At 48.2% G+C, this 18,155-nt stretch overlaps 1 protein-coding gene across 4 annotated transcripts in view; it reads left to right on the forward strand.

The window, feature by feature from the left end:
* FOXN1 (forkhead box N1) overlaps positions 1–18,155 on the forward strand; it is a 45,575-nt gene that overhangs the window by 25,533 nt on the left and 1,887 nt on the right. For 3 of the 4 annotated variants that reach the window (XM_083480245.1, XM_083480244.1, XM_083480242.1), the window contains exons 4-8: positions 2,923–3,030; positions 5,728–5,855; positions 8,698–8,794; positions 14,912–15,119; positions 16,600–17,097. In XM_083480245.1, the coding sequence (XP_083336371.1) occupies positions 2,923–3,030; positions 5,728–5,855; positions 8,698–8,794; positions 14,912–15,119; positions 16,600–17,097 (1,039 nt within the window). The remainder of the gene's footprint in view (positions 1–2,922; positions 3,031–5,727; positions 5,856–8,697; positions 8,795–14,911; positions 15,120–16,599; positions 17,098–18,155) is intronic. The other variant, XM_083480243.1, reaches the window with a different exon arrangement.

Consider the following 18,155-nt stretch of genomic DNA (forward strand, 5'->3'; position numbering starts at 1 on the left):
ATATTTCTCGCTGCTTTCTGCTTTCCTTATAGAATCTTAATGAAAATTTAAATCTCTTAAACGCTATACCAATCTTTAACAATTTCGGTTAATCCATTCACCTCCCTCCCTGCAGCCCAGGACTTCCCTCCACACGTCTGCAACTTCTTTACCTACTATGTATTATTTTTGTTATTGTTGCATTATTCAATTTGCGGTTTTGCCTTTGGAAAACCTGCTAGATGGGAACAAATGTCAATGTGCAGAAAACCCAATTGCCGTTTCTTCCCCAAACCAGGCGGTGTTGACGGCCACCATCTTGGATGGCTTTAAAAGAGGGTTAGCGGGGATGGCCGCACTCTGCCTCCACAACCGGTGGAAGGAAATGCCTCTGAATTCCAGTTTCTGGGAACCGAGCGAAGGAAGAGGGCTCTTGTGTCCGGCTTGTGGTTTTTGTTTGGGGGCATCTGGGTGGCCCCAGATGAGGAGAGGAGGTTAGACTAGACACAGGCTTCCTCAAACTCAGCCCTCCAGATGTTTTTGGCCTACAACTCCCATGATCCCAAGCTAGCAGGACCCAGTGGTCAGGGATGATGGGAATTGTAGTCTCAAAACATCTGGAGGGCCGAGTTCAAGGAAGTCTGGACTAGAGGGTCCCCCTCTGGCCTCATCCCGCTGCTACCTGCTTCTGATCCTGTTATTGTTGAATGGCACCCCAGTTTCTGACCAGTGCGAGATTCTGGGGTCCCACCATTTGTGTTTCCTTTTGGAAATGAAGCAGAGCGGAGACTGTGGTGTCTTTATGATATATGTCTCTGAAGACGATTTGGGAACTTTAGCTGGTGCAGAATTCGATGGCCAGGTTGCTCACCGGAACAAGGCGGTTTGAGCACATTACATTGGCGATCCTAGTCTGACCGCACTGGCTACCAATCAGTTTCCAGGCTCAGTTCAAAGTGCTGGTTTTGACCTATAAAGCCTTAAAGGGCTCAGGGTCACAGTATCTCAAGGAGCGCCTCTTTCCAGATGAACCTACCCAGACCCTGAGATCATCTTCCGAGGCCCTTCTTCATGCGCCACCTTCTCAAAAGGTTCAGAGGGTGGCAACATGAGAGCAGGGCCTTCTCTGCAGTGGCTCCCCATCTGTGGAAGGCTTCTCCCCAGGGAAGTTCACCTGGTGCCTTCATTTTACACTTCAAGCGCCAGGCAAAAACCTTCCTTTTTAACCAGGCCTTTGGTTGATTTGATTGACATCCTATGCCCTTTTGAAATGTGGTTGCTGTTTCTTTTGGGGGATGGAGAATTATTGGGTTGTTGTCTTTATTTTGATTATGTATTTTGTGGTTTTATATTTTGATTTTATTCTGTGAACTGCCCTAAGACCTCCTTGCATCGGGCGGTATATAAATTCTATTATTATTATTAATAATAATATGGCTTGTTTACACATATATACAACCTGGGGGAGTTTCCAGCAATTTAGGGAAGCTTTTAATGTTTGACGGACTATTCTATTTTAATATTTTGTTGGAAGCCGCCCAGAGTGGCTGGGGAAACCCAGCCAGTTGGGTGGGGTATAAATATTATTATTATTGTTGTTGTTGTTACACCCAAAAATGGTCTTGCTGCTCCCATAGCAGCAGTCAAACAGAAATCAAATATGGCTCTCAAACGTTGCTGTGGCTCTTTCCCCCGGTTGCTGTTTTACTTCTAGGTCACATTACTGCCCATCCCTTTGCACATCACCAGGAGGCTAGTCTGGCTATTCCAAGAATTAGGAGCCTTCATTGGAGTTTAACACTTGCTGGATGCAGGGATTAGAAGGGTCTTTGCATACAGTCTACTTCCCCCAAACTCATAACATTAGGGTGGAAGAATCTAGACGTTTCAGTTTTTCATTTTTCCATCTTTCAGCCCAATTTGCTTCATTTCTTCATCAGCTTGCAATTTTTTAAATACTAAAAAAAACACTACATTTCTGTGCCTTTTTCTCCCAATAGACACTTTTCTACATAAACACATTTCCCAGAAAGCCGTTTCCACTAACAGAACACATCTTTGAGCTTTATTTTAACTCACATAAAAATTTGGCAGCCACTTTCCCCTAATATATGCATTAGGCTTGCAATTTTTATTTTGCATGACACGATTCAGAATTTCAAAGCCCCAAAGCCATCGATAGCCCTCTCTTTTTCCATGAATTTGCTTGAACTTTTAAAGCCATCCCAGTTGACCTCCTGCTGGAGTGAGTTCCACAGTTTATTTATGGGGTTCATGAAAAAGTCCTGCCTTTTATCGGCCCTGATTCTTCCAACCCTCACCTTCATGTCCATGAGCTCAATTGCTGGTACTCCTCAGGGTAGACCCCTTGGAACGAATGGATCTAAGCTACCTGTTCATTTCATTGTGGCTCTACTCCGAGTAGTAGTAGTTGTTGTTGTTGTTGAGTTGTTTAGTCGTGTCCGCCACTTTGTGACCCCCTGGACCAGAGCACGCCAAGCACTCCTGTCTTCCACTGCCTCCCGCAGTTTGGTCAGACTCATGCTGGTAGCTTCGAGAACACTGTCCCACCATCTCGTCCTCTGTCGTCCCCTTCTCCTTGTGCCCTCCATCTTTCCCAACATCAGGGTCTTTTCCAGGGAGTCCTCTCTTCTCATGAGGTGGCCAAAGTCTTGGAGCCTCAGCTTCAGGATCTGTCCTTCCAGTGAGCACTCAGGGCTGATTTCCTTCAGAATGGAGAGGTTTGATCTTCTTGCAGTCCATGGGACTCTCAAGAGTCTCCTCCAGCACCAGAATTCAAAAGCATCCATTCTTCAGCAATCAGCCTTCTTCATGGTCCAGCTCTCACTTCGAGTAGTACCAACACAGGCTTCCCACACCTGAGGTTTTGGGGTTTGGGTTTTTTTTAACATGGCACCATGACATTCTTCTCTCATCCACCAGGAAACAGAGGTCAAGCTGAAGACCCCACCGTTGGAGGAACAGACCAGCCCCTACTGCTACCAACCTCAGGCCCCCCAGATGTATTGCCCCTCTCATCCTTTCCACCAGGTAAGACAGGATGGGGCGACCCCCCACCCACAACAATAGTGGCACCCAGATTGCAGTGTGCAGCAGCTGAACTGCGGAACTCCTTCCTGCAGGAGACGCTGACAATCACTAACCCTTTTTGAAAGAGGATTGCACACGTTTCATGGAGGAGGGAGCTATTGAGGGCTTCCACGGTCGGAGGCAGGAAATGCTTCTGAATACCAGAATGCTGGAGACCGCAGGAGGGGGAGAGTTGCTCTTGTGTTCGAATCCTGCTTGCACGTTTCACATTGGGAGATCTGGACTGGATGGGCCACAGAGGCTAAGACTCTCAGTGCCTACCAGTCACAATGAATCCGCTCTATTCCCATGGTCCAAGGCAGCAATGCTCTCGAATATGCGTTGCGTGAAAGTGCAGGAGACGAGAGTTGCTTTCGCACTCAGCTCCCGCTAGTGGGCTTCCCCAAAAAGGCATCTGGTCGGCCACTGTGAGAACAGGATGCTGGACCAGGCAGAACAGGGGCCCGATCCAGCAGAACGAGCCACTTCCAGGTTGCCATCATCGGATTCCTTCCGCAGAGCATCCTGGCCTCTGACTGCCTGACCAAGCTCTCCGTCATCCAGGGAGGTCAGCGTCCTCGTTCGTTTCTGGCCCTGACCAGCAGAACGGATTTGCCTCGTGTTTTGCTGGGTCAAGGCTGACTCAGTCAGAAACCATCTCCTGGCTGGCCTGGAGTCACCTGCCCACCCGCCGCCTGACGAGGACGGTGGTGCCAGCCTTGCCGTCGTAAAACTCCCGAAAGGCGGTTGGACCATTCTGCTGTCCTTCATTTGCCTATAAAAAACGAAATAACACACCTGACACCGACTGCCTTGAAACTCATAAAACAGAAATGGCCTTTCAAAACAGCCCGTAATGAGGACACCTCCGCCAGCTCCTTCCCCAACTTCTGAAGGAGAGACTGAAACCAATAAAATCGGAATTGCAGAGCAAAGAACTTCCTCGCCTGGCCCCAGAACCGCAGGTGAGCAGGGTGGGGCAGGTGACCCCTGGAGCCTCACTGGAGGGCAGGATGTGGCCCAAGATGCCAAGAAAAGCCCTGGCACATGGTCTGACCCCCAAGCGCACCAGAAAAGCTCCACTTGATCAGACCAGTGGCCCTTCTGGCCCAGCCTCACCATGGCCAAATAGCCTAGGAATCCAGATAGACTGCCACTAGGCCTGGAGGTTCCACGAGAGCAACAGAAGACCTCTGTTGGGTCAGGCCAAACGGGGCCCACCTAGTTCAGCACCCTTTTCTCACAGTGGCTGACCAGATGCCCCAATCGAAGAACAGAATCATCGATTTGCAAGGGGCCATGAGCATCATGCAGTCTACCCCACGTCAAGGAAGGAATCTTTCGCCCAACATGGAGCTTGAGCCCACAGCCCCAAGATTAAGAGCAGGAAACCCACAAGCCCCAAGATTAAGAGCAGGAAACCCACAAGTTGGACCTGATCCTTGCTGGATCAAGCCAAAAGTGACCCGTCTAGTCCAGCAACAGCCGTTTAGGCTCCTTGGAGCCCCAAACTGATAGCAATAACTAGGCAAGGCTTTGCCATCCCCTGACTGGGATCTTGCAACCAATGACCATGTCTCGCTGTCTCCTGTGGGAGGGAGTTCCACAGGTTAACTCCGTGCTGCGTGACGAAGGACTTTCTTCCATCTGCCCTGCATCTCCTAACCTTCAGCTTCATCAGAGTTCCAATGTTATGAGTGGGAGAAAAAATCACCTCTGTCTGCTTTCTCCTTGCCCTCCAGAACTTTATAAATTCCTGTCGTGTCACCTCACTTGCCTAAAATGCCCCAAACTTTCCACATCGGGGAGTCCCTCTGTTCCCTTGATCATCCCTAACCATTGGGCATGCTGGCTGCCCGGAGCTAGTACAGCAACATTTAAAGGGCACACCATCTCCTTGCCATTAATATTCCTCTGTAGGGCTTTGCAGCTTCCACAGGTAAATCTCCCCAGGACGGGCTGCAGAGAGCAGAATATCGCCCACAAGACAAGACAGCATCTTCCCTGGCTGCCCAAGAGCTTTCTGGGCTCGGCTCCTGGGGCCGCCTCCCTCCCCTCCAGCAGCCTGGGCTCCCTCGGCCTTGAGAAGGGCTCTCCCTGTTCCCTTAGATATGTGTAAAGGCAACGGGAAGGCTGCTCCTTCAGGAACACTAATCATGGATAATGAGACGCAGAACCCTCGGTGTTCTTTTACAGAGTACAAGGAGTTAGCACATGGATGGACTGTGGAACTCCCTCCCACATGGAGGCAGCGAGGGCCACCAAGCTAGATGGCTTTAAAAGACAAGTTCGTGGAGGAGGAGAGGGCTAGCAAAGGCTACTAGTCATGGTGGCTGCAGACCAGGGCCTGGGCTGGCCGCCTTCATAAGCTCTTTGTGACTTTACTTCCGTTGATGGAGGTTCATGCAGCAATTTTGATTTTAATTATTTTTGGTTGGGGATTCCGTAGCTGTAATCCCTGCATTGCAGCGGGTCAGACTTCCAACACTACAATTCTATAAATGTTTTAAATAGTAGTTTACCTGTGTTGTGTTTTTTTAAAAACTGATGGGTTCATTGTGTTATCCTTTCTGTAAATCTCTTGGAGTTTGTTTTGGTTTTTTGCACTCTAGCCTTTGATACAATGAAGGTCCATCTCTCGTCTCCTTGTGTCCCTAGTATCCTGCAGGGAACAGCTACTCGTTCTCCTACATCTCCAGCTCGCAGTACCCCTACCAACGCATCGCCCCGCAGAGCAGCCAAGAGCCTCACCAGCCCCTGTTCCCTAAGCCCATCTACTCCTACAGGTAAGCCTTTGCACCTTCTTTTTATTTCCTCATTGGGATGCTTAGAACCTGCTCTTTCGTAAGATCCCCCCCAAGGCATCTTAAAACAGACAGACTAGCAAGATCAATAAAACGATCCATAAAAACATAATGGAAAGCATCAGTAGATAATGGCTGGTGAAAAAAGAGAAATTCGGATTTTTCTCTTCGATTTTTGGAGTGATGTCTAAAAGGACATCAGAAGAGCCTGCCAGACCAGGCCACCCATCCTGTCCTCACAGTGGCCAAATACCCCCAAGAACCTAGGACTCACGATAGTCTGCTCTGGACCTGGAGGTTCCACGAGAAGAGGCCTGGCTACCAAAGGGGGCTAACCAGGCCAGCACCCTGTTCACACAGTGGCCACCAGAAGCCCACAAGAAGGACCCCTGAGTGCCACAGCCTCGTCCCGTCTTGCAGTTGGCAATTGGTGGTAGGCTGCCCCTGTGCCTGGAGGCTCTGTCGTGATCCTAGCCAATAGCCTTCCCGAAGGCCCATTGTGTCCGGCACCCTGTTCTCACAAATGCCCCACAGAACAGAGGGATCTGGATAGACTGCCTCTGCACCTGGAGGTTCCATGAGGACGTCAGAAGAACGTCAGAACCAGCCACTGACTAAGCAGATGCAGGTAGGAAACCCACCAGCAGGACTCAAGCACAAGAGGCCTCAGTGCTCAACTGCAAGCTGTGGTCTGTCCTGAACCTCCAAACGTCCAGCTGCGTGGGGTGCCCCCAACGAGTTCCAGTATTAATAATAATAATAATTAATAAATGTATTATTTATACCCCGCCCATCTGGCTGGGTTTCCCCAGCCACTCTGGGTAGCTCCCAACAGAATATTAAAACCACGATAAAAAATCAAACATTAAAAACTTCCCTAAACAGGGCAGCCTTCAGATGTCTTCTAAAAGTCAGGTAGTTGTTTATTTCCTTGACATCTGGTGGGAGGGCATTCCACAGGGCGGGTGCCACCACTGAAAAGGCCCTCTGCCTGGTTCCCTGTAACTTGGCTTCTCACAGTGAAGGAACCGCCAGAAGGCCCTCAGAGCTGGACCTCAGTGTCCAGGATGGATGATTGGGGTGGAGATGCTCCTTCAGGTATACTGGGCCTCAACGTAAGAGCAGGATGCTGCAGCACGGCTGCTGACAGGGAGTATCACACCTGGACTCAGAAATCTGCACCAGTTGCTGATCTGCTACTGGGCCATGTTCAGGGTGTTACTATTAGGACATAAAGCCTTTAACAAGTTGGACAAGTTCACCTGACCCTCTTGACCTGCTGTGCTCAGTCGAACTGGCTCTGTTCCAGGTGCCACATAATCCCTGTTCCACATTGGTAAGGACGCAATATTTTTGTGTGGCAGCATGTGCCCTGTGGAACTCCCTGCCTATTGATGTCAAGCAAGTGCCTTCGCTGCACTCTTTTCAGCGCCTGCTAAATACATTCCTCTTTAGACAGACCTTTCCAGATGCCTAGACAGTCGAGTTGATTTTAATCTGCCTCCGTATTTTAACTTTCTGTATGTTTGAAAGTATGGCTGTAAGTTTTTCTTGATTTTCTTATTTTATCTTTTCATAATTGCTTTGAGGGTTGTTGTTTTTTACAGTCAAGCCATGGAGACATTCTGTGATATAAATGATTGATTGAATAAATAAAAATAAGATGAGCCTGTTTGCCAATCAATCCTTCTATTGCCAGGCTTTGTGTCGATCTGCTATATACTTTGGAAAGTAGCTTGCCTATCCGCAATGTGATTGGACGCCTCTTAAGAAATCAGAGCTGCATGTTGCCTGACTTTTCCTGAGAGAAAGGAACCGGTTCTCTTCTAGGGTTGGACACCACTGGGTGCCATTTTCAATCAAGACGGCCCACAACCTTTCAAAACTGTCTTGATTTCAACCAGTTTTTTCATGGAGCAGGATTTTTGCTTAAATTTGGAGACACTTGGACGCCAGGGTGCATCAAGATGGTGGACCGAGCTTCTCAAAACAGCATAGACTCTTTTTCATTCCTTGTCATTCCCAAGCAATGCGAGGCGTTTGCTCATTTGTTTCGTGAAACGTACACCCCGCTTGATTGTAAAAAGATACACCGCAAAGCGGTTTACAGTTTAAGACCTTTGAAAAGTTAAAATGACAATAGACTAAGATTAGAAGTCGCATCAGTCAGCCATGTCTAAAAAAGAATGTTTTTAACAGGCTCCCAAAAGTGAACAGCGAAGGCGCCTGCCCTAATATCAAGAGGCAGGGAGTTCCGCAGTGTAGATGCTGCCACACTGAATGATCAAGTTCTTACGAATGCAGGAGGGGGGGCATGTGGCCCCTGCAGTAGTGCCAGTAGTGCCTGAAGGGGCATCTGTGGGGGCAAGACGAACCCAAAGCTAAACCGTACCCTCCAAGTGTCCTGATCTTCCAGGGACAGTCCTGGAATTACAGCAGCTGTCCTGGTTTCTGATCTGATCCTGGACTGTCCTGCTTTTCCTTATTCCTGCCCTCCTCATCTCGATTAAAAGTGGTGGAGAGATCAGGTGCCCCAGTCAAGACCTTTTTGGAAACAGGAGCCTTTGCTGTGTATGTAGGTGCAAAAACGGAGCCCTGTTCATACTGAAAATAAAATCCCTGCACCAAATGAAGGAAATGGTGAGGCTGGCATGCAACGCTCTCCCTATAATCTGGCACATTGCAGTAACCCAGTCTTGAAGTAAGCAGGGCTACAGCTGCCAGAGTGCCAAGTTGCTAGTCCCTGTTAAGCAAAAGCAGAGAAACTGAAGGTTGAAGGAAGCTTTAACATCCCTTTCGTGTTTTGTTTTTCTCCTTTGACCAGCATCCTCATATTTATGGCGCTCAAGAACAGCAAAACTGGCAGCCTCCCCGTCAGCGAGATTTACAATTTCATGACGGAACACTTCCCTTATTTCAAGGTAAGCTCTTGTGGCGAGCGATGGATCGTTGCAGATCTGTAGGCCTGGAACTCGGATTGGGAACATTCCAAGCTCTCCCAGAGACGCTCGTGGAGACTGAACCTTCTGCATGCAAAGCAGGTGTTCTGCCCCTGAGCTGGGGGATTCCCCCCACCAGACCTCGCACCACTTCCTCCAGAAGGAGGCACTTCCAGGAAACCTGCCCAATGCTGGGCACCGCCTGGCTTGATCGGTCGGTTTTTCTTCAGTCTCGCAGGAGGTGCCCAGATTTCTTTGCAACAAACACAAGAAAAAGAATTTTTCGAGCAAAATTGGGCATCGTAGAAGAAACAGCAAGCAATATTTCAGCTAAAAATGTAGGGGGGGGAAGCCTGCTGGCCCATTGAGGCCAGCTTGCTGCCAGATTGGTGGCCATCTCTGCCTCATGTGGCAGTGAGTTCCACCGTTTAACTCTGCGCTGCGTGGAGAAGGGCTTCCTTTTCTCTGTCCCAAATCTTCCAACGTTCCGTTTTCTTGGATGCCCCCGAGTTGCAGTGTTACGAGAGAGGGAGGAAAACTTTTCTCTCCATTCCTGGCAGAATTTTATGAGCTTTCCGGTTACCTCTTACTTGCCTATCCTGCCCTTTCTCCTTCTCTCATGTTTCCACTCTCAGCCTCACGGGGCAAATCCTTGCCAAAAAAGGCAGAGAAGGAAATCCCTCCGTTGCTCTCGGAGCAGAGAGAGCCAAGGGGTGGAGGAGAGCACAATTTGGGAATAAAATACACGGCGAGAGAGGGAAAGGACAAGCAGCACTTAGGTGGCAACTGCAGTGATGCAACTGGCCCCTTTTCTAGTTGAAACACAGCAATCCGACTCCCACGTCCGTGGGGTAAAAAGGGGCAGGGAAGGTACGCACACAATTTGAGCCGCTTTGAAGTGCCTCTCCTCGCTCAGCAGAACCAGATTTCTAAAAGGGAGAGAGTTTTGCAAGAGCCCAATAACTTTCCAAAGATCAAGGGGTTCTTGCCAGGCTCAGTGAGCGAGCGAGGGTGTGTGGCAGGCAGGAGGAGAAAGCGAGTGTCAAGCTGGGAATCTGCTTGTGCCAGGGACGCTTTGTCGCTTTGTGCCCAGCAGGGTGGCAGGCAGAGAAGGTGGTCTGGAAGGGCTTATAGATGCACAGAATTGTAGCGTTGGACGGGAGCATCTAGGCCAATCCCCTGCAAGGCAAGCTAGCTTGGGTGGGTGCAAATGGCTTGGCTTGATCGATTAGTACAAAGGGAGGTTATTCCATTTGTTTAGTTCTGTAACAAACAACATCTGCCCTCATTCCCTTATGGGGGACACAAGAGCCCTTATAGAGTCCTTTATAGGTTCTCCATCAGTAGGAAAAAATAACAGAGAATACTGAGAAGCAAAGCAGCTAGTAAGCCTGATCTTTATTGAACTGTTGCAACAAGATGCCCCCTTCACACGCAGGAAAGGAGGAAGACCCTGAACAAAGGTGTGCCTGCCCTTATATAGACCTTTTAAATTCCCTGCCTTGGAGCTCAAGACCACCCCTCCATACATCATACATACATCACAGAAAAGGTGGTCTGCAACAGAAATTTGAATTGTTTTTCCTGTCTGTCAGGTTATTGGATAATGCCTTACCTGATTGCCTTTCCTGGTAGTCTGGCCATTCCTTTGAGATGGTGATTACCCAATTCCTGAGACAATGGGAAGGTTCCCTCACCCCCTCCCTCCTTGCAGAGAAAACATTTGGTCAGTCTGAGAGTCAAAATGGTTTCAGGGCGGTCCTTCTGTGCTGCTCCAGACATGTGGTCCACATATCCATGAACATTATATATATATGACCTTAAATTTGTTATTTCAGTTCACAAAATCTATATTCCAATGGCTTGTAAATGAAAACTCAGCAAACACCTCAGAGTTGTTTACTAAAAGAATAAACAAATTATCAGTTAAAAACCCAGCTATTTAAAACATTTAACAATCATGATTATTAATAATAATGGTTTGAAAATTCAGGAGGCAGTAATGGCCAGCAACCTAGAACTGGACATTTATAAAAGTGTCTAAAATTATGCAAAGCGCAGAGAAAAGTTTTCCTCCCTCTCTCGTAACACCAAAACTCACAGGCATCCCATGAAGCCGACAGTTGGAAGATTCAGGACAGATGCCGTGCATCGTTACACTGTGGAACTCCCTGCCACAGGACGCAGGGATGGCAGCCAAAGTGGTTGGCTTTTAAAAAAGGATTGAATCCAGGGAGGAGGAGGGGGGTGTTGATGGCTACTAGCCAGCAGGCTCTTCTGATGTTATTATAAGTAAAATCAATGGTAAGATGAAAACCAGATGAAGGCACTGGTCAGCGGTCTGTGTTCCCAGGGAGTCTTTGCCCAAGCGACAGAGTTTTTTGCTTCTCTTTGGGGACATGGGCTCGGCCACTGGCTGGAGTGGAACGGGGCCCCTTTGTCCTGATCCGGCCGCAGCGCTCTCCCGAAGTCATTTCCTGGGGGAGACCATTGCTCACCGCAGAAGATGACACAGGAAACAAGTTGTAGAACCTGACAGATTCCCAGGAATATGTCAGAGACAAAACAGAGAGCCAGAAATTTAATTATAAACGCAATTAGCTAATCAGCAGAAACACCAGCGTAGGACAACGAAGGCAGGCCTGGCTCAGCTTTCTGGAAGTTGGAGATTTATATAACTGCGCTGCCACTCCAAGCGAGGAGACATCGCCTCACTGACCACTAACATCACGCCTCTTGCCGGAGAGCCAGATCCCAGGTTTCCCCATTGCCCAGCGAGAGACGCCCTCTCACCTGAAATGCGCCTTTGTTTAGAAGGGACTGGTCATCCTCCCCTTCCCACCGTGGCTCAAGAGGAATTGGGGATGCTCTGTTTCTTTTTCTTTTTTAAAAATGATTTTTATCAAGTTTTACATTTTTATCATAATAACACCACATCAAAAAACAAAAGATACAATTCCCAAATATTCCCCGCCCTCCCACAACGACTTCCCTCAACTTCCTCTTCTTGTTCTTTAACATGTTAGCTCCTCTTGCTTGCTTTTTTATCTCTTAATTCTAAAATCTTTAAATTGTATATTATTGTAATTTTATCATATCAATAATTTCTGTATTCATTTTGTTCATTGTAAGTGTTTAGTCAAATCCTGCTAGTGAGTCTGTTTCTTTACATTGTTTCTGTTAGTACAACATGAGTAGTTCCCAGTCTTCTTTAAAGTCTCTCTTGTCTTTGTTTCCAAGTCTTTCAGTTAACTTTGCCATCTCAGCATATTCCATCATTTTCTCTTGCCATTGTTCTTTAGCTGGTATTTCGTCGGTTTTCCATCCTTGGGCTAGCAAAACCTAGCCGATGATGCTCTGTTTCTGATCAGCTCCAAAGAGAGTTTAGGTTGTCATGAAACCATAGAATTGTCACGTTGGACGGGAACCCAGGGGTCATCTAGCTCACCCCCCTGCAATGGAGGAATTTCAGGTGAAGGATAAGTGGGGAGGGAGCCTTAGCATACAGAAGGTCCCAGGGTCAAGTTCTGATGCGGCTGGGAATGTCCCCTGCCTGAGACGCCAGCCAGTTTAGGCAATGCTGAATTATATGGACTAATGCTCTGGTTCCATATGTTAGCGGAGAAATCTGAGGGCTCCCTTGGACAAAAAACAAGGACACCAGCCAGGAATACCAGAGCAAAACAGCAGCCAGTAGGCTTGGTCTTGATTGAAGACTGTTGTGACAGGACTCCCACCTGCCACCAGGTGGAACAAGATGGAAGCCCCGAACAAAAGAGCCCCCAAACTTTTATTAGCTGCTAATCCCCATGTTACACCCCCTCCCAAACTACATCATGGTTACATCATGAAAGGGGAGGTCTGGTGGCAGGAATCTGAGCATCCTGGACCCTGCCCCATGGTTCTCCTTGCCCTCCACCAAACACCCATCAAGTGGAACAAAAGAGATATTCACATTTCCCTGTTTCCCAGCCAAGTTCATCCCACCCTTTTGCCTTCATCTGGGTTTGGTATTTCTGGAATGGCTACCTGTCTGGCACTCAGGTATCAGGATGCCAGGGATTATCCCTCAGGCAGAGGGGCTGCTGAGGAGCTGAGCTCACCTGTCTATATGAATTTCTGAAGTTTTCCCAGTGAGCCAGTACACAGATGCATTTATCAGTGAATTATTACGTTTGGTATCATACAGCAAAGGCCCTTTGAATAGATAGAAAGAAACTGTGATGAAGTGTTTTGTGGGGACAAATCACAAAAGTCACAAAAGTGATTGTGCTGGTTTTGGTAGTGGGCTGCATGTGCCTGATATCTGCTGGAGGGGCAAAGCCCCCCAACCTGTATATAAATTCCTGCAACGCATATAAGGCAGCTTTCTGTGTTCCCCGTCCCCTTTATTCATGAGGTCCAGAATCCTTATTTTTACAGGAACAACTATATGGCAGGGCAAACGTTTCCAGAGGACAGACAGCTTAGACCCCTGAACCTGTCAAGTGTTGGTAAACTCCTGCTGCAGGTTTATTATTATTATTTATATTGGTAGACACAGGTATCCATCATCCCCCCCCCTTTCCAATTGAGGCATGATTAATTACACAGGGAGCTTTGCCCGAGGCAGAGGAGAGCCGTTTGTTTATCTCATTAACCAGAGAGAACATGAATTTAAAAAGGAGGAGGTTATTTTGCAGAGATAATTAAAGTGCATTGTCCCAGCAAAAACAGTCTTCTGAGTTTTTGACCCCAGAGTTGTTTTTTCTATAAAAAAAAGCCATAACATATGCAAATGTTAAAACTGGGATTCGGTTGTCAAACAGCTCTTGTTAATTAGCCGCCTTCCAAAAAAATGGCGCCTAAGCTCCCAAAAATGCCGCGGTGCCAGGCACTGGCTGACAGCAGCCTTTGCCATCCTGGATGCTTTGGGCCACACCCTCGCCCAGCCCCAGCCAGGATGGGTGCAAGGGAATGTGGCTCTTCTAGAAACGCAATCCTCCTCGTGCGTTTCTAACCTTGTCACTTCCCATCCGAAGATCCCACGCTCCGCAATTAGGTCTGAGGTATTGCTATTTATAAAAGCTACAGGGCTGGGCTGATGTCTTCATCTCTGTCATGTTCCATATTTAGGAAGCTGCTCTATACCGGCCCATTGAGCTCAGTGTTGTCTGCACAGGCTGGCAGCAACTGTCCAGGGTTTCAGGCCTCTCCCCGCCAAAGGGGACTGATCCTGGGCCCTTCTGCATGCCAAGCAGGGGCTCTGAACCGCCGCCCTTCTGCAATCACCGCACAATTGGGCCCAAGCTCTTTGGCAGACCACATGCCCCCCTCCTTGTCCTGCCCCCCTCATAGGCCTGCTAGTTATGAATGAAGGAGAGGGACTTCTCGGTAGTGGCTTCTCCCAACCTTTGGAACTCCTTCCCTAGAGAAATTAAACCAGTGCCTTCCATGCTGCCCTTTCACTGGCAGGTGAAAATATTCTTATTTGGGCAGAGCTGCCTGGTGTCTTTTGTTTTTTTGCTTTAATAGTGTGGTGCTGTTTTTATTATCTGTATTTTAATAGATCAACATTTTCTTACCTTATTTTAATTCTATCAGTGCTGAAATACTTTATTAACAAAAAGCATTCAGCTTTTCATATTTTATCTGTGCTGTTTTAATTTGTGTAAGCTGCTTGGAGTCCTGGCCTGGGGAAAAGATGGGAAGTTAATAATATTAGTTAATAATCATTAATCAGAACGAAAGAGCCCGTGCACTGCTGAGTGTTTCTGCTCCAGGTTTTCTGAAACACTTCAAAGGTCTGATGATGTTCAGCTCTGCCTTTGACAACCTCCAGCAACCAGCATGCCCAATGGCTAGGGATGATAGGTCACAAGCTCCTGGAAGGTGCCAAGATTAGCTGGGCACAAATCCTGTTCCGGCTGACTTTTGCTTTCATCAGTTACAGGAATCACAATCAGTTGTAGGAAGAACTGAAACTGCTTATTGCTGCCTACCTCAGATGGAAGTTTCTGCCACAGGAGAAGTTGAGGAATGGTACAGATGTAACGAAACAAAGCCTTTCCCCTCCCCAATTAACTTCCGTTCGTTTTTTGTGCCTGCCTCCCTTCCTAGACAGCTCCAGACGGTTGGAAGAATTCGGTCCGCCACAACCTCTCCCTGAACAAATGCTTCGAGAAAGTGGAGAATAAGTCGGGCAGCTCCTCGAGGAAAGGCTGTTTGTGGGCGCTGAACCCGGCCAAGGTGGACAAGATGCAGGAGGAGCTGCAGAAATGGAAGAGGAAAGACCCCATCGCGGTCCGGAAAAGCATGGCCAAGCCAGGTGGGCAAGGGGCGTTCAGGAGTGGCTGATTCCCTTTGGGACTGGCAGGGCAGGAGCCAACAGTAGGGGGCGCCAGAGTCAATGAAGGGCAGAGCCAACTCATTCTGGCTTTGCCCCTTCCTCTTCCTCCTTCCTGCTGAGTTCCAGAAGGGCTGTTTGGTGGGGGGCAACACTGAGACTAAGGGGGAGGAGGACGCTGGCAGCCCCAGAGACTGGCAGGCAGCAAAAGGCTGTTTGGTGAGGGGCAACACTGAGGCTAAGGGGGGGAGGACGCTGGCAGCCCCAGAGACTGGCAGGCAGCAAGGAGACTGCTCAGCAAGGAGCAACACTGAGACTAAGAGGGAGGAGGGACATGCAAGGCCCCCTCCTGGGTTGGTTGCACAGTAGCAAGGCAGGCAGGTGGGTGATGGATGCAGAAACCTCTATGGTGGGGAGGTCACCTAACCTGCAGTCTTTCAGATGTTGCTAGACTACAACCGCCATCATTGCCAGTCCTTTGGAACTCCCTGCCTCTTGAAATCAACACTTTCACTGTCCTATGTCCGGTGCCTGCTTCAAAGCACTTTTGTTTATGCAAAGCCCATCAAGACACTGACATGTGTTTTAATCTGGTGTTTAGGTTATTCTTGGTTTTAATATTTGTTGTAAATAGTTTCCCAGAAATAAATTCTGAGGGAAATGGTTTCTCCTTATACTAAATAATTGGCTCCCTGAAAGGAGATAATGCATGGAGGAGAGAGCCTTAATGGAACTAGCCATGGCAGCTCAGCTCTGGGTCCATGGCTGTGCCATAGATGAAGGGCCACTGGCCTGATCCTGCAGCCAGCTCTTCTTATGTCCTTAACTAGCTTTTGATATTTCTCCCCCCCCCTTTAGAATAAATGTAATTTTACATTAAGTCATATTTTCCTCCTAATAAGAGATCAGGAAACAAGAGTTATTAAAGAAGACTGGGGGGAAATTGTTGAATATTTGAAAAAAATCTGTAAACAATTTAAAATGTTAGCAGAATTAGAATAAATTGAGCAGTTAAACTATAGACTGAGGGAAGAACTTTTAAAAGAAATAATAAGGAATAACGCAGCAGTGAAGGGAAATGGAAATGAACCAGGGAAGGGAAGGGTAGAGTTTAAGTTTTGTAATTTGTGCAAATGTTGTAAAAAGATAAATAAAAACTTTAAAAGTCATATTTTCCTGCAGAATAATATGACTGGATGGAACTTTTCCTACAGAAGAATTTTATGGATTATTGCTGATAATCATAAAATAATCAGTAAACGATTAAAAATAGTAATAAGGGCCCACTTCCGACATGATTCAAAGCAGATATCCTGGTCTCTTGCAGAAGACCATCCCCAGGCAGAATTAACACATCTTAGAAACATAGAACTACAGAATTGGGACCCCCAAGGGTCATCCAGCCCAACCCCCAGAAATGAAGAAATAAACATGGCTTGTTTTGTTTTTCTTTGTGTTTTAGAGGAACTGGACAACCTGATAGGGGACAAGACAGACAAGCTGAGGTCGACCCTTCTGGCCTGCACCCCCACCAGCGGCTTGGCGAGTCCTCCCATCTCCCGGGGGCTGCCGCTCCAGCATCACCCCCTGTGTGAGCCCCCCATCTCTTCCTCCAGTGCCCCCCACACCCATGGGGCCCTCCCCTCCAAGCCCCCGCAGCCTGGCATGCTGGGGGCCCCACAGACCTCCTGCTACGGGGTCCCTCCCCAAGGGTTTTCCCAGGTCTCGCCCACTTTCCTGCAGCCGGGCGGCTCTCAAAGCCTTCTCCCTCCCGCAGACGCCCAGAACGGACACCAGGGCCAAGACTCCCCGCCGGGGGGCGCCCAGGCCCCTCCGGGACGTGGGATGAAGATGCTGGCCATGGCACGGGCCGCCGTGCAGGAGGTGCCCATGGCGGAAGGTGACCTCAGCCACGACGTGGACGCCCTGAGCCCTTCGCTCACCGACTTCGAGCTCCAAGGTGCGCAGCCCTGCTTCGAGGGAGTCCATTCCAGGTTCTAGTCCTCATGGGTCCTGATTTGAATAGGAGCCTTCTACTGAGTCAGCCCACGGCTCCCTCTAGCTCAGTAATGTCTGCACTGGCTGGCAGCAAGGGCTCTCCAGGGTCTTGGGCAGGGAGCCTCTCCCAGTCCTAATCCAGTGATGGCCAAGGATTGAATCCATACTGTGATGTCGGCTTCATAATTTTTGACCTGGCAATAGAGTATTGCAGAATTCCCTTTGGGGAGACCTGGTCGTCCACATAGTGAGGCTGGATTAGAAAGGACTTCAGCCCAATCCACCAGGGCTCTTCTTACGGAGGTCTGTTGTGATAGCAGAGCCTCCCTGCTCAGGGACAGTCTACCACTACATACCAGGGTTGCTGTTGCACTCAGGTTCCGCTTATGGCAGCCCTGTTTAGGGAAGCTTGTAATGTTTAATAGACTATTGTATTTTAATATTCTGTTGGAAGCCCAGCCAGATGGGCTGGGTATAAATATAACATTAACATAACATAACATAACATAACATAACATAACATAACATAACATAACATAACATAACATAACATAACATAACATAACATAAAACAACATAACATAACATAACATAACATAACATAACATAACATAACATAACATAACATAACATAACATAACATAACATAACATAATATAATATATTACAGTCATACCTCGGGTTGAAGTTGCTTCAGGTTGAGCGTTTTTGGGTTGCGCTCCGCGGTGACCCGGAAGCAACCAAACGTGTTACTTCTGGGTTTCGCCACTTGCACATGCGCATATGCTCAAATTGATGTCACGCGCATGAGCGGAAGCGACGAATCACGACCCGCACAGATGTGAACAGGGCTCCGGAACAGATCCCGTTTGCACCCAGAGGTACCACTGTATATTAATGGGCTTGCAATAATGGTCATCTGTGAGCGCAGGAGGCTGGGCTAGATGGGCGCCCCTTGTGCCTGATCCTGCAGCAGCCAAGCTCTTCTGTCCTTATGGAACCGCCAGGCCCACAGACAGT

This window comes from Podarcis liolepis (genome assembly GCF_965112155.1).
Source record: "Podarcis liolepis genome assembly, chromosome: 16".
NCBI classification, from domain to species: domain Eukaryota; kingdom Metazoa; phylum Chordata; class Lepidosauria; order Squamata; family Lacertidae; genus Podarcis; species Podarcis liolepis.